Source organism: Pithys albifrons, chromosome 8, assembly GCF_047495875.1.
Source record: "Pithys albifrons albifrons isolate INPA30051 chromosome 8, PitAlb_v1, whole genome shotgun sequence".
NCBI classification, from domain to species: Eukaryota; Metazoa; Chordata; class Aves; order Passeriformes; family Thamnophilidae; genus Pithys; species Pithys albifrons.
This window is the reverse complement of record NC_092465.1, coordinates 11,666,098-11,681,585: the sequence shown is the minus strand read 5'-3', so window position 1 is coordinate 11,681,585 and position 15,488 is coordinate 11,666,098. Positions and strand designations below refer to the sequence as shown.

At 41.2% G+C, this 15,488-nt stretch overlaps 1 protein-coding gene across 2 annotated transcripts in view; it reads right to left on the bottom strand.

Annotated features, from left to right (window-relative positions):
- The window catches only part of SEMA5B (semaphorin 5B), a 197,654-nt gene that overhangs the window by 54,525 nt on the left and 127,641 nt on the right, over positions 1–15,488 (bottom strand). For both annotated transcript variants that reach the window (XM_071562422.1, XM_071562423.1), the window contains exons 9-12: positions 13,350–13,635; positions 9,183–9,318; positions 5,426–5,633; positions 3,103–3,310 (exon numbers count right to left, since the gene is read on the bottom strand). In XM_071562422.1, coding sequence (XP_071418523.1) covers positions 3,103–3,310; positions 5,426–5,633; positions 9,183–9,318; positions 13,350–13,635 — 838 coding nt within the window. The remainder of the gene's footprint in view (positions 1–3,102; positions 3,311–5,425; positions 5,634–9,182; positions 9,319–13,349; positions 13,636–15,488) is intronic.

Genomic DNA, 15,488 nt, shown 5'->3' with positions numbered 1-15,488 from the left:
GGCAGCAGGAAAGACAGACACCAAACAAACACATGCTCAAGACAAGGTCCCAGCCTCCAAGTCCAGGCTGTAAATCTGAGCAGCTGGCATTACAGATGTCTTCCCGCTGCCCTGTTGCTAAGAATGGCTGTTCTGAGAAGACAGATTGAGACAGGTCAGTGGGCACACACAAAACACTGCTCAGACACCTAGAAATGTATCGGGTCAACAAACTACATCAAGACATGGGGCTGAGTTCCCGGTCACCATTTAAGAGATCAAATTGGTGCTGTGTCAATAAACAAATAGTAAAGGAGATGGCAGAAATCCCTATCCCTTTCCATCATTTCCCTTTGCTGCTTTTTTCTGCCCCAATTCTGAGCCTTGGTACCAAGTCCCTAGTTTTTAAAGCAGCACAGCAGCAAGAATGGCTGGAGGGAATCAATAGTGGGTCAATTTTCTCTGGATACATGATTGCCTGTTCCAGGGTGGAGGGAGAAGGCAAGGTGAAGGCAAGAGGTCTGTATCAGCAATCAAAAACCCTCATCAGCCCCCAGGGTGTAAAAGGCTGAAAAGTTTCCTGATAACATAAGGCAGAGCCTACAACAAACAATGTTGTGGTATTCTTGCCTGGCAGGCACAAATTCTTCCCATCCCCTCCAAGCTTCCCAAGCCCCCATCTAAACAATTACATTAAAAAACTGCTGAAACCAGAGCTTTTCAAGGAGGCCAGTCACGAAGTCACCGCGCTACAAAAAAAGTAAGCGAGGAGTGTTGCAGAGGTGGGAGCTCTTCTTCCTGTGGTGGCTGCATATTGGCGTGTATTAAACATAGACACAACAATAAGCAATAAATCACAGCCCAGGAGAAGTGCCAGATGGAATGCACTGAAGGAAATTAAAATATCCTTCTAGATACTGTTCAGTGTTGAGAGAAATACAAAGGAGGTCAAGTTGACTTATCACCTACATAGCCAGGATGCTAAAGGGAGAAAGGGTTCCAACATTTGCAGTTGAATAATTTTCTACCAAAAAAAGAAAAAAGAAAAAAGCAAGGTACTTTCAAACAAATAAATAAATAATTATCTTCCTTGGCTTTCCTACATTTTCTTCTTTTTTCCCTCCATTTTTCAAATGCACAGTCCCTCCATAAGACTCACACATAGGGGTGAAGGATCCTCTGCAATGTACACAAATACATTGGCTGGCCAGCACCCAAATTTAGCATATTCTGAACTCCCCACTCCATCCCACCATACTGTCAGGCGATTCCATCTCAAGTACTTTGGTATTGCCCAGTGACTGACTTATATTGCCTAAAAGTATCATGAAACTAGCCAATGGAGGCAAAATCTGAATCTCCATGCCCTAAGGAAATGGGCTGCTTCCTTGTTTCACTAAAAAGTGCCTCCAGAAAACTTGTTTTAGAAAAAACAGCACTGGTACACCAGTAATTTCAGCTGGGACTCAGTGCCATACAATGCATAAAACTGAGGCTGCTTTTGGTCACCAGCAGGCAAGGGAAGGGTTTTGTTTTGTTGGGATAAGCTTCTACAAGCAGGGGACTGCTCTGCAGCCTCCAGATCCTAAATATATTGCTCCTGTGAGGCACCCCCACAAGTCTGTTCTCCAGTCACTGCTTTTTCCCTGCTTGCTCCTTTTTAAGGCAATTCAGCAAACCTCCACCGTTTGAGCTTTAATGGAAGTGTCATGCAAAGTACTCAGGCAGGCTGAAAATGGGACACAAGCTATAAATTACCAGAAAGCTGAACTCAAGATTAGGAAAAGAAGGAAAAGGAAGAACTCGTTTCTCTTGAAACTGGATGACATATATGTATACACACATAAATATTCTCAAACTAAAACTGCAGGACAGCTCAAAGAGGACAGCTGTTATGTTCTACCTCTTAAAATCTCTGCTTTTGAGGGCTGAGGACAGGATGGCATTTTGCAGCTGTGGTTCTCTTTCTCTCACTAAACACTTTTGTGTCTATTTGTTTGTATAAGCAACTAAACCTTTACACATTAAACACTTCTGTGTCAAGCTGTAATAATGACCAAGTTATATTTTCTGAAAGGGATAATTAAGAGATTCAGTGAAAATAGAAACTGCTGTCATTTTTATATTTAGACATGCCTGAATTTAGTACAAGCTGATAAACTCTACTTGTTGAAAATAAAATTATGGTGACATTTTCTGTATCAGTTTTTTTGGCAAGAGAACAGGGACATCTTGCAGTAGGCCATGAAGAGGGAATCCGTTGAGATGTTGCTAACAAAATCCTTCCTCTAGTCTAGCACAGAGGACATCAGCTTCACACAAAACTCTCATCAAGGAAAGCAAGGCAAAAGCATGAGAGGAGAAGGAAAAGTATTTTCAAGAGATGTAAACAAGCAGTTGCCCGCTGCAGACCACACTACAGATTCAGTGAGATGATTGTTTGAGCGTCTGTCTCAATCAGCCGGTATCACACTCTTTCACCTGCTTAAACAGAGGGATGCCATTTGGATGCAAAAACCTACACACAGTTCTGGGTGGAAAACTGCTCTGGAGCCAGGGCTGACAATTAAAAAAAGGCATTTTTCGTACTCCCTGTAAAAGGTACAATCAAGGCACAGAATCTATCCAGGTGTAAGAGGTGTCACACATAGCTGAGATGAGCTATTGATTTCCAAAAGCAATAACAAGCTGCCACACAGCCCAGCCCTGACTCATCATATGTTTCAGAGGTGATCACTCAGATAAGCAAGGAAAGACTGGCTGCAACCCAAACTCACAAACCTTCAGCCTTACTGCCAACAAGAACCACCAGCAAAGCATAAGGACGTCATAAAAGTAACACTGAAATATCATTTAAAAAAGAAAATAAAATATTGTAATCCCTTCCTTGGTAAACATACAATTAATTTCTGATGAGGACTAATGAATTTTACAAAAAAAATATTGCCTATCCTCATTGCTCCTGTCATGAATGTATCTATCAGGCGACGCACTTCAACAGGGTCTTTTGTCGCTTAGTGATGAAAAAAAGCCTTCTAAACTGAATCAGACTGGAGTATGTTTCTCTGGTGCTTTTCTTTTTAACCTAGAGTGGGATATATCAAGAGCTGTAAATTTACTTACCCTTCTGTTCTGTACATGGAGCATCTCTCCAGAGGAATTTTTAGCACTCCATTATTTAAGCCCACAAAGAGCGACCTGTCGCTGTGCAGGATTTGGAGACTCTTGATTACTTCCTGTTGTCCATCAGGGAGAATCTGCATTTCCTCTAAATAACAACTCCTTAGGCTCCTGTTAGTGGTAGAAAGGGCCTTCAAGATGGTGCCATACTCTAATAGAAGAAGAAACAAGGCACAAATAAATCTTGGAGGCACTGACTTCATTTCATACCTGCCTAAGGAGTGAAATATTGATGTCATCTTTACAAAGCTGCTTGAAACCTAGTTCTGGGTCACCTGCTGACCATGCTAGAGAATTCCCTCTATATCCTTACAATCCTCAGCAGAAACCACCTGAGAACGTATTTTAATGGGAACTCAGAACGATATGAAACACCTGGAGAGTGAGCACCCGGCAATATTCCCAGGTGGAGACCTGAAGCAGAGGAGTCTGGTCCCGTTACCAGTGAGTTACACAGCAAGGTGACCTAAGATAGCAAGGATCATTTCTGGTGCCTTGAGTCTGTATTTCTATTGGTTTATGGAGCAGATCGGTGTGTTTTGATGCCATGACAAATGGCAACAGATGTGGTGGGCCTGCTGGAAATCCCTGAGGCCTCTGTAATGACTGCATAGGTCACAGACCTAATTGATCCTCTTCCTGGAAGAAGCCATCCTACCAGCTTGACAAGGGCATGAGCAGTGCATACACAGAAACATAGATGTCTGTGTTCACAGAGCTCTTAACTAAACGATTTAAAGATCTGCCAAATTGTGGGAGGTTAATGCTGGGGAAAAGGGAGGCACCATTTTTCATTGAAACCCCCAAGATGTCTGTCAGCCCCGACTGTACCTGAAGCTTAATTTTTCTGTCCTGTTAACTTCTGCATTAGTGCCACATCTTAACAATTTTCAGTGGTGGGGTTCGCTGCCATGTGAGGTTTCTTTTTCACTTAGGAGGGCCTTATGTGTGGAAAAAGATTGAAGCCCAAGTCCAGCCTCAGGACTAGATTTGTGTTCAGGGCTGTATCTACTGAAGCATTTCACTGGTTAATGTTTCCAGCAGACCTTACTCTTCAGTCACCACTAGCCAGGGCCAGAAAGCAAACATGAACAAGGAGGTAAGGTTATGGCAGTGGATCTTTCTACACTAATGATATGAGGCAGAAAGTATTCCAACTTTCTCTCCGGCTTTGTATATTGGACTTCTCACTTTAAATATCAAGATATCAAAATGGCAGAACCAGGCTCTATTTCCATTTAAGTACAATCTTTTAATTATAATCAATGTCTATGGAGGCTCCCACACTGCGAGTGTTGCTAGAACACATCCAAGATGATCACATTAAAAATAAATGGTGGTAAAAGTTAGATAAATTATGACACAGTCCTGAAGGTCCATTCTCCTAAACATGAGAATGAGGCAATAACTCTGCATTCAGATGTGAGATTAAACTAACACTTATGGAGGCAATCCATCTTATTCTAAAGTCAAAGCTTCTGCAATAGCAGATAACAGCATTATACCCATGAGGCTGGCCATATGCTCTGATTAATCAAACTATTTAATTTAACCTCTATCACTGGTATGAATATGGGCTAAGACAACCATTTGTAACACTTTGTCCTTCTTCAGCATCTTTCATTTATCCAAGAGATCTGTGCTTTTCAGAATAGGCTGTGTCCTGCTAATTAGCGGATGGCAGTTGAAATCAAGAGGCTAAATCATACACTTAATTCTACCACTGGCTTGCTATGTTACCACTAAAAATCACTTGACTCAGCTTCCCTATCTGCATTACAATTCAGTGCATGCCCATTCCCAAACACACTGGGAGTCATACACCAGTAGGTACGTGGAAGAGCAAACAAAGACATAATTACAACCCTGGGCAAGCCTGGAGGTTAAGTATGATTATTGCTCATTCAGAGATGAGTATGTCGTAGCACAGAGAGGCAACTTACACGTGTGAAACCACAGAACATTCCAGCGACCTCTGCTCTTCCCCACTGTTATGTATTAGCCTGATTAGTTGAAACATGTTTTTGTAAGAGGGAGAAAAATGTTAGTGTTGTTTTTAAACACAACATAGATTTATAGTCTGATCACTTGGGACTGCCTTAAGTCCTCCATCCTGCTTTTAATTTACTCAGGCAAACTAACTTCCATGCAGTTTTGTGCCAGAATCATTGAATGACAACTGTGTAAGGACATCACGACTGGGCTTCCAGGGCTGCTGGGTCTAAAGACAAGTGGAGGGATCTGTTTCAAGCCTTGATGCTCTTACCTGTTCCAATATACATCACGTGGTAGAGAGTATCCTTCCCCTGAACAATATCAACCACCAGCTTGGAAAATCGAATGCTGTCCTGAGTCACATACGGATCTACAGTCACCGGCTGCACGACATCATTCATCAGGAACAAGCGCTGTGCATCCTGCAGGACTCTCTCCGTCAGGTTCTCATTAGGGCCGTCATCATTCAGTGTTCCACACTAAACATAGAAGACTAAACTTCAGAAAATGCATTTTCTCCCCACTTGAGCATGGAAGCCCATGTCCTGTAGACTTCCTGGGGAGGTGGGTCTGTGTGAGGGTCACAGCATCAGGCCTGTAGCCTGATCATAGGTCCTTAGCCTAGATTTGGCCCATAGCCCACTCTTTAAAAACACTTCTCCCAGCTGGTCCACTGACCAGCAATATGGAGTTTCACTCCCTTGTAAGACCCTCAGCCAGCAGACCAGAAGAGCAAAAGGCATTAACAAACCAGGAGAAAAAAGAAAGAATTAAACTAGCTGTATAAAGATTTAAATCTAGCAGTGGGGAGAAAGTTTTTATGGTGATAAATCCTTGAAGCATTTCAAACAATCTTCAAACTCTACCTGACATCTCAGTCTGTACAATGAACAAGAAGTGGAGTTTAAAAAACCTGGTTTTGCATCAAAGAACCAAGTTTGCCACACTGCTTTTCTTTGATGTGCTCCCTTCTGAACAGACCCCCCCAGTTCCATCTGAAGCAAGGCAAGTTAATCTGTTTCCTCCCTCCCCACACGCAGCTCTTCTATTCTCACAGCAAATGGCAGATCAAGCAGTGCCCACCCATCCTCCAGCATCAAGGGGTGCACTGAAGTAGGACTCAATTCCCATGTCTAACCAGAATAGGGGGGAAGACAAGAGCTCACCTTGTGTCTTTCAAACACCAGTCTAAGTCCTACTAGATAGATAGTGCACTTTAAGGCCTGAGTTTCTATCTTACACTAATCTCTAGAATTCAGCATTTTCAATAGTCAATTAAAGTTTTGAAGTCCAACTCAGTAGCCAGGGCTGGATCTCACTCCTTGCCACAATGCCATGCATGGTGGGCAGAAAACTTATTATTTCAAAAGGCAGAGCGGGGTGACTGGTTATTTATCTTGCCCAAGACCATGGGAGTCAGTGGTACAAGTAGAAATCTTGCCAACTTCCATACTCGGTACATGAACGACTTTGTTTCTCACTAAGTGAAACTCACACCTGATTAATTTCACTAGAAAAAAAAGTATTCCACAAATTTCTTTTTCTTCATTTTGGGACCAGGAGTTGGGGCTTTCCTTGGAAGAGAATTCAGAATACTGAGAATTAGGATGCTGATTTACAGCTACAGTGTACAAATTTCCCATGCCCATACTCTCAGTACCCAGCAAAGCAACTCTTTGCTGTACAGCTGATGTTCCCAAGTGCACCACACAGACCTTCTCTTACTGTCAGGAATTTAGCACACATTTACACAATAAATATGGATCCCAATGATTGGTGTACTAAGCCCTACAATACTTAAGAGGTTGGGTGAACCAGGAGAACAGAGCTGTGAACATGGGTCACTTTTTAAGCAACCTGAGCATCTTCGTGAGTAGCCAGACTAAGGAAACATCAGTGGGTTTTTGATGTGTCCTCAGGTGGATTTTAATGCTTTTTTTCTACTTCAATGGTCTTTTTTTAGTTCGTGACTCACCCCGCAATCTAAAGAGTTTTTAGATCTCTCTCTCCTGCTGTATCCTATACTCCTTCTGGTTCTCACTACTGTCTTGCTTTGGATGCTTTTCTCCCCGCTCACTTTTCTTTCTAGACCATCACCTAAAAGGAGTCCCAGTGGCAAAAATGTCATTGTTGGTTTTGTTTTCTGTTTTCAGTAAGTCACAGATAATCCTTTTGGTCTACTGGCAGATCATGTGCTGATGTAGCATCTCTCTCATTTGGTTTTATTTTGTTTTTTTCTAATTTCCTGATTATCTGCACTGTCCTGATCCTCTGTATCCTTCAGTATTTCTCCTTCCTCTCTGCAAGAAAAAAAATATTCTGGCATGCTTCCCTCATCTCCCTTTGTGAACACTGAGGCAAAAAACTAATTTAATTTTTTTTTTGCAATATCTGCCTCTTCTGTCACTAAATTACCCTTGTCATCTCCTAAAGGCTCCTCACTGACCTCTTGTTCCTTCTGTACTTGAAAAACATCTTAATCTCTTCTTGCAATCTTCCTTTTGTCTGCCACATACCTCCTTTTCCTTTCCTTATTTTCCTCTGACCCTTTTCTTTCATTTTGCCTCTGCAATCTTTACACTCCATGTTTTATCTGATACTTTTCACTACATGGAAATGCTTTCCAAAGTACCTTCCTATTTCTTTTGGGTTAGCCAAGTGAGGGACAGAAAGTCCTTGATTCTCAGTTAGCTTTAATATTCCCGTTAAACTAAAAAGTAAACCAACAACAACAAAACCAAACCAAAAAATCCAAACCAAAACCCACACAAGATGAAACAAACATACAACAACAAAAACAACAAAAAATCCTTTCCATGTTTGGCATGGCTGGGCCTTCAGAGAAGTTCTGTTTCTTGGTTTTGGGTGCACCAAGCCAAAGGGGTGATTAAGACTCCAAACCTGTCCTACCTTGTATGGGCAGAAGCCCTCAGTCAGGTGCCATGAGAGAATACAGGGGGAGAAATCAGGTTCATCAGCAGGAAGAAAAGCCTGTTCCTGCCTGCAGCAGAGACCTGCCTCCCATCTGCTCTTGCTGTGATTTCAGGTGACTGCAGAGTTCCTTTTGGAAGGTCCCTGACATCACCAGCTTGAAGGCAGATGGCACTTACAGGCAGCCGCAGCATCTTTGCCATAATAAAGGAGAGCCAGATTCATACAATCAGGATGAAAGGATTTACCATGGGGAAGCAAGGACAGGAAAACAAAGTTCATTCTCTCTAGGATTCCTCAAGTGGAAAGGGACTGAGCTGTAAAATGGGCTCATGCTTCAGAAGAGTGAGGCTTGCTGGAGCTGTCACACACATACTCTGCACTGCACTGACTGGATCTGGGCATAAAGTGACTGAAGTTGTTTTATGATTTTCGACTTGCTCTAATTGATAATCCTGAAGAGTTGCTAATTCACAAAACCAAGTACTCTTAAGTTGAGAAGGAACCCTTGTGACAATCCTCATGTGTCCTCCTCCACCAGTTACTGTGGCAGCACGTCCATGACTTCAGGCTGAGCTACCATGTCTTAGAAAGTCATCCATCTTCCACTGAAGCTCTGGTAGCCCTAGGGGCCCTATGAAATGATGGAAAATTCATCACATCCTTTCAGAATCACAGTGGTTAATTACATTTCTTGTTTAAAAATACAGGTTGTCTCTGTTGTAGTTTGGCTTTGTCCAGCTTCAGCTTTCAATCTTTCCCAGTTCTGGTGGGGATATGTCTCTATGTCTCCTTGTGAGAATCACATTCTCAGAGTACACATGTCAGTGATAAGTGTAACAGCGATTTCAATTATTCATTACTACAAAAATCAGAACATTCTTATCAGTTAAACCATTAAATTCTTGCCATGAATCCTCTGGTCTCAATAACATGAGGCAAGGAGTTAAAAAGAAGTTAAAACACTCATAAATGTGGAGAAATACAATTTATCTGCTCCATGGGTCCACCTGGAAAAATGAGCCCTGCACAAATCAATGCACTGGAGTGACAGAACGTAAAAGGGACTGCAGTAAACTGAAGGGCAACAGCAGTACCTGGAAATTAGGGATGGGGTTTAATGTTGGCAGCCAGGCTGATCTTGGGTTTTCTTGGTAACGGAAAGGGCCATTAAATGCCTGAGTAATGGCACTCAGATTGAAGGCACACACTGCTGAGGCAGCTATGCTGTTTCTGGAAAAAGGGAGAAAAAAATCAATTTAATCATTAGAACATTGACATTTTCATCATAACAGACATCAAACTCCACTCAAATAAAACACATGTAAATTGCTAGGTAGATGTACAGTGATACCAATCTCTCAGGGAGTAAAAATAAATATATAAATAAACTGTAAAATGCAGATGCCTTGCGTGACAATTTTGAGAATGAATTTTAAGTTTGCTTTTCAAATGTCAGTGATTTAAGGGCCATGGAAGCAGTTTTGACAAGAAAGGTGAATAGAGTTTAATTTGCATGGATTATTTGTGTCTGGTTTTATTTTTATTTTTTTAACAACCCATCTATCTTTATTGATTACAAACAACCTAATTTTTAATCTCTTGCTGTTTCTCAAGATGAAACTCTGTTTCTACTGGTTCCTGAAATCTCCAGCTATAATACATTATGTTATACATAAACATATGCAGGGGAAGGGAAAGGGTGACAGTGAAAACCAGGCTGGTTGTGACAGTAGCTTAGTGTGCAAAAAAACAGTCTTGCTAATTCTTGAAAGCCTCTGTTTCCAATGACCACAGTTCACTTCTTTGTGTTCCCATCTGGGAACACCATAGGGAAATGCTCCTGTAGGAAGGGGTCTTTGGAAGGGATTTTGTTTTAGGAATGCTCTGCTGCCCAGTCAGACTTGCACAGAGGTCAGTTGGCCTTTGCTGTTTCGCTTCTGCAGGGTCCTGAGCCACCTCAGCACCTTCTGCCTCAAAAGGGTTGGAGGGCACTTCCTCTAGATGGTGAAGGCACCTCAACAAAACTGGCCCAAAGAGGGACATTTGATAGGTGGTAACCTGAAATTCAAACGTGCTCCCAGTTTGTCCTTTCCTCTGCTGCTTTTTTTTTTTAAGGAAAACTACAAGGTTAAGAGAAAAGATATCAGAATAAAACTAAAAATAGGGCTAGCATAAGAGACTGACTAGTCACGGTGCCTTTAAAATAACCCAAGCCCTGCTGTATGTATCTTTCTGCTAATTAAAGCAATTTGAATTCTCTGAAAAGAACACATTTTTTTTCTACTAAACCAATAATTACACTCTCTCACACACAAAAAAAGCCTTTCTCCTCAATCCCAGTCTGGAAAGCAGAAGAACGGATTCCTTCACAGCATAGTTCTTCCAAGCAACACAACATCAGGAAGAACTTCCTGCTTTGCCTTCCCATTCTCTGCTCTGCCCCTGCTCTTTCCATCCCTGGAATGATGGAGTAGCTCACTTTGGACATGTCAAAGCAACGCTGCGCAAACCTTTCTCCACTTTTGTCTGAGCACTGCTGACGCAGAGCTCACAGACAGCAGCTCTTAAGACAAAGCTAATGATGGATGACAAGTAAATGCCTTGAGGCACACAGGGGGAAAAAAAAAGAGAATGAGAAGGAAAATGAAAAAGGAAAAGAAAGAATAAAATTCCACTAGTCTAAGGAAAATACTTAGAAAAGAAGAAAAAATGGCGATATTTTTAGGGCCCTAAGGACTTCATAGTTTAGCCCTTTCCCTTTGCTGGAAAGGAGATAGGAAAATGGTTTTCCATTAAATCTGTGGACCCGTTTCCTTTCCATCTGTGGCCTGGCATATTTCCCATACCTCCTTATCACAAGTTTGATCCCAGTGTCAAGCCAGTGACATCAACTGGTGCAGCTGGTCCCTGTATTTTCCTGGTGCGAAGTGCAACCTCCTTTATTCCTGTCTCCTACCTCCTATGATTAACCAGTTGGTTTAGAGAATAGGTTAAGTTCAAGGAGGTTTTAACATTGTCTCTATTACCTCCCAGAAAAATTTTAATAAAAACATCTTAAATATTTCATCAGCAGCTTCCCCCAGAAGCTCTTTTTCCCACTGATTCAGCTGGGTATAACGTAACATGAAGAAATAAATCCATACGTGGGTGTTACCAAAATCACTAATTCCCCTTTGTTATAAGATGACCCTAAATTCATTAAACGTGAACCTTCCAAAATAAAAAATAACTGTAAACAAAAAATACCATAGTTTGGGGTATTTTATTGTAAAGGAACTCAGACTGGTGCATACATTAACCCTCTTTGGTATGCAGAGCTCATGCAGCATGATATAAGTCCCAGTGGAAGTTAAAAGAATAATTACCATTATTTCTCTAGTCGGATGACAAATTGGAACATTTTCTCTTTGAACTGTCAAAAGAACACCATGCTGTAGACCCAAAATGCTATTTGATCTAACTTCAGTTATTATCAATAACTAATTTCTTCAATTACACAAATGTTACATATTATATTGTCTCTAGAAGATAGAAGAGAGAACGTACATCCCTAATGTATGACGAGTGACTTAAGTGTACTCAAAGGAGACAAGTAACACTCATCACATCTCATGTTAAATCTGGGGGACAAACACAGCAGAAGAGAACTGTTCCAACCAGAGGTAGTCTATGTCTCCCCTCTTGTAGTCCAAAAACTTCAGAAATTTCATAAATAAAATACAGTTACTAATAATTTTCTCATTTCCATCTTCTGTCTTTGGCTGGATGAATGGACAAATGGATAGATAAAACATTATCACTATGGGCACAGAAGTCCTCTCCAATAGAAAAAAAAAAGGGTCAGCTCAAGTGCCCAAAGCAGTAACCAGGTTTCCATTTAATGTGCAGGAAGTTTGGCTAACATCTTCTAAATGGTTTTAGAGAATGACTCATGAGCCTTTCAATCACAAGACAGATGTTCCCCAGTGTCCACAGCCAAGGTGCCATGCTTAATCATGTTTATTTTTTCTAGTTGCTTCTCCACTGGCTCACTTTTGACTGACGATGGCAATGGTGGAGCAGAAACAAAACACAAAGATGGAAGAGGGTGGCCAAACACCTTGGAATTTAAGGACTGGGAATAACATTCAGGCTCTGTGGACTCACAGTGACACTCCCAATAGTGCTCTAGCTCAAGAAGTTGGGGCTGATACTTTGTGACTTCAAGGGCTGAAGCTTAAGCTCTGTCACCCCACCTTTAAATAGGAGGGTTTGGACAGTACACCACTGCACAAAAAAACCCCAAAGAAGTTGGCTACCCAGCATGAAGAAGGCTGTAACTACTCAAATTTTCATTCGCTATTTTACACATCAGGCTAACACTCCCCTGGAGAACATGTATTATTGAAACTCAATACCATGCAGACTGGTTATAGCTTAAAACTTATCATCCTAGCCTTGAGCATCAGAGAAAAAGTTATTTGAGTTTTCCTGACTTAAAAATATACATTATGAGTTTTTTAATATATTTTTTAATTAACTCCTCTTCTTCTTTCTGCTTTCACAGCTACACTAAATCATTCCAATTACAATTTTTTCAATATCAAGCCAAGAAGAAGTGATTATGAAGTATGAGAAATCAAGCCTTCCTCTGAGTTCCAATGCTGCTTTTGATTTGTGGATCTGAAAGAGTCTGCAGCAGAGGTAAAGATCCCCTTGGAAATGTCAAATGCCTTGTGGTCCACATGACCTTGCTACTACAGTGTTGTTCAACAGCAACATAATATTGATTTCAGTCTAGGCTGTTGTGATCCCATCTGTCTCATTCTTCTTCCAGTCCTTCTCTCCCAAGCATTCTTACCTGTCCAGCTCATGGGCCAATTCCAATGTTCACACAGTTGTGTCAGATTGTCCAGGCAGTTAGCCTGGTTGGAAATTAATTATGTTTTTCTGTTGGGTCAGTTTTAGATCCTCTGTCTGAACTACACAAGTTGCATTGTCACTACGAAAAGTCAGAAATCTGCCACTGCCCAGGTTTATATCAAATTAAGTTACCCTAGAACTGCACAGTCACCTTTTATGGACTCCAGCAATCTATGAACCATGGATTAAAAACATTGTCCTGAAGGCTATGTTGCCGTGATGGATAACACAGGCCTATCCCTTCACATTAGCCAAAGGATCTTTCAAAAATGATTGCTCAGGCTGTCTAAGAAATCAATATATTGTCAGTCTCAGACTACTAGGGATAGAAGAAGGGCAGTAAAACCAGTACAACTTACACATTAGTAGTGAAGACACCATAGATCAGATCTTGCTCAGGAAGGTAGAAGGTGCTTTGCAATTCATTGTAATAGAAAGGGATTTCTCCAGCACGGGAGCAGTTCAGTCTGGCCTTCATGAAGGTTGTCCATGTGTCCTCCAGCAAAAATCTCCCACCAATATCATTTTTGCAAACCCTTGCCACACGAGAATACACTGTTTTCCCACAGTCGTGTTCCACTGCATTCTCACGGAAGAAAAAGTAGGTGAACAAACCAATGTCATAGGCAGCAATAAAGTTAGGCTCTGAAAAACAAACATTTGAAGAGATTTTTACAGGTTAGAAATCAATCCTTGCTTTCTGACTTGCTCACTGCATTGCACTGCCATCTCCCTTTACACAGGCTGTCAAAGCTGGGGCCACAAGGAGTTTGGAGTTAGCAGAGGACATAAGAACAGCAGATGAAAGTAATGATATACAGGAATATAGCCCTAATACCTTTTTTCAGATCTTAGAAAGATCCCATTGTTTCCCCACTTTATTGGTAAAGCTGCTACTGATTTCAGTGAAAGTCGAGTTCAACACTTTGCATATCCATAACCATTCTCTGTACCTATACTCATTTTACAACGTAAAGCCTTCCCATTGGGCTCCTTCACCCATTCACTTCTGAAGTGCACCTTATGATGTGTTAAATATGCTGCGTGCATCCGTCCGAGTCCCCAGACTGCTGCACTGAAACATTCATCCTGCTCTCCCAGCACAGTCACATCTGGCTTTTATCATGAAACCTTTCCAGTTTCTAGGCACAAAAGATTATCTTATGTCCATAAAACAAAACCATACCACAGACTGGCAGTAGTGAAACAAGCTCTCCTTAATGCAATTTTTCCTGGAATTGTTATTATTTCCAAAAGAATTGAAAAGAACGTGGAATTGGTTTAGTAGTGAATATTTTAACTGTGTATTTAACAAAGCTTTAAAGTGCACAGTCTTTTAACCTGACAGTTTCTTTGGCAAAAGCAAAAGGTTGGCCAATGAATAATATTTGACCAAACAGAAAAAAAAGTGTTGGTTTTATAGGGTGCTTTTACAGTGTTCATTTCTCAGTAATGCTCAAAGGAAGTAGAAAAAAGGGAAGTACAGAATTCATTTAATGCTGCAGCCCTTTCGGAGAACAGAGTTGTGGAAGAGGGAGAGGAAGGAAGGCTGCTGCTGCTGCAAGGCAGGTTTGGGAGACAGATGATAGTACAGAAGGGAGAGCACTGAAAAGCCTCTCTCATCAAACTTTCTCCTTCAGATAAACCATGAACCCTAAAGGGACTGTTGTGATCGCCAATCGGACCTTCTGTCTAACACGAACGACAGAATTTCATGCTGTAATTCCACCATCAGATCCTGTAACTAGAAGGTGAACTAGACCACATCTTCTGGAGGAGATCTCATCTTACTGGACAATGTCACATGGCTTTACATCCATCACTTTCCTCAGTGACTTGCTCAAATGACTAAAGACTGACCAAGATGCAACCTGTACATCTTTTCCCATTTGACATTATCTGGTTTCAGCTTCCAAATACAGGTTCTTGTCATGACTTGTCTGCTAGATTAAAGAACTTTATCCTGTCCAAAATCTTCTCTTGATGTAAGTACTACCATATCATGAACAAAACACCTTTTATCTCGTTTTCAGAAAGATAAATAAATTGAGCTCCTTAAGTCTCTCACTGTGAGGCAGGCTTTTCAAGCTTCAAATCATTGCATGGCTCTTCTCTGAATCACCTTCAAGTTTTCTGTTTCTTGTTGAAAAGTGGCCAGAACAGGATGAAATTACTCCAATGTCATCGATGCTGCACCAGGTTATAAATCCAAGACTCACATTAGTTTTTCCAGTCACATACCTCAGTTACTGTTTGTCTTTCTTAAACTCCCCTGTTTCAATGTGGATTCCTTCTGAATTTTGCATTCATGTGCAGACAAGAGGAATGTATTTCTAATGAGTGTGTATGGGATATGATGCTTCTTGGTGCTAATTCACAGTCTCGCCTGATTACATCCTTTTTCCAAAATTCTGGATCTCCTTACTGGCTTCAGTATACCTCAGAAGCCTAGTTCACTCTCACTAAGCTCCAGAGAGTGCACAGTCCCACTGCTCTTA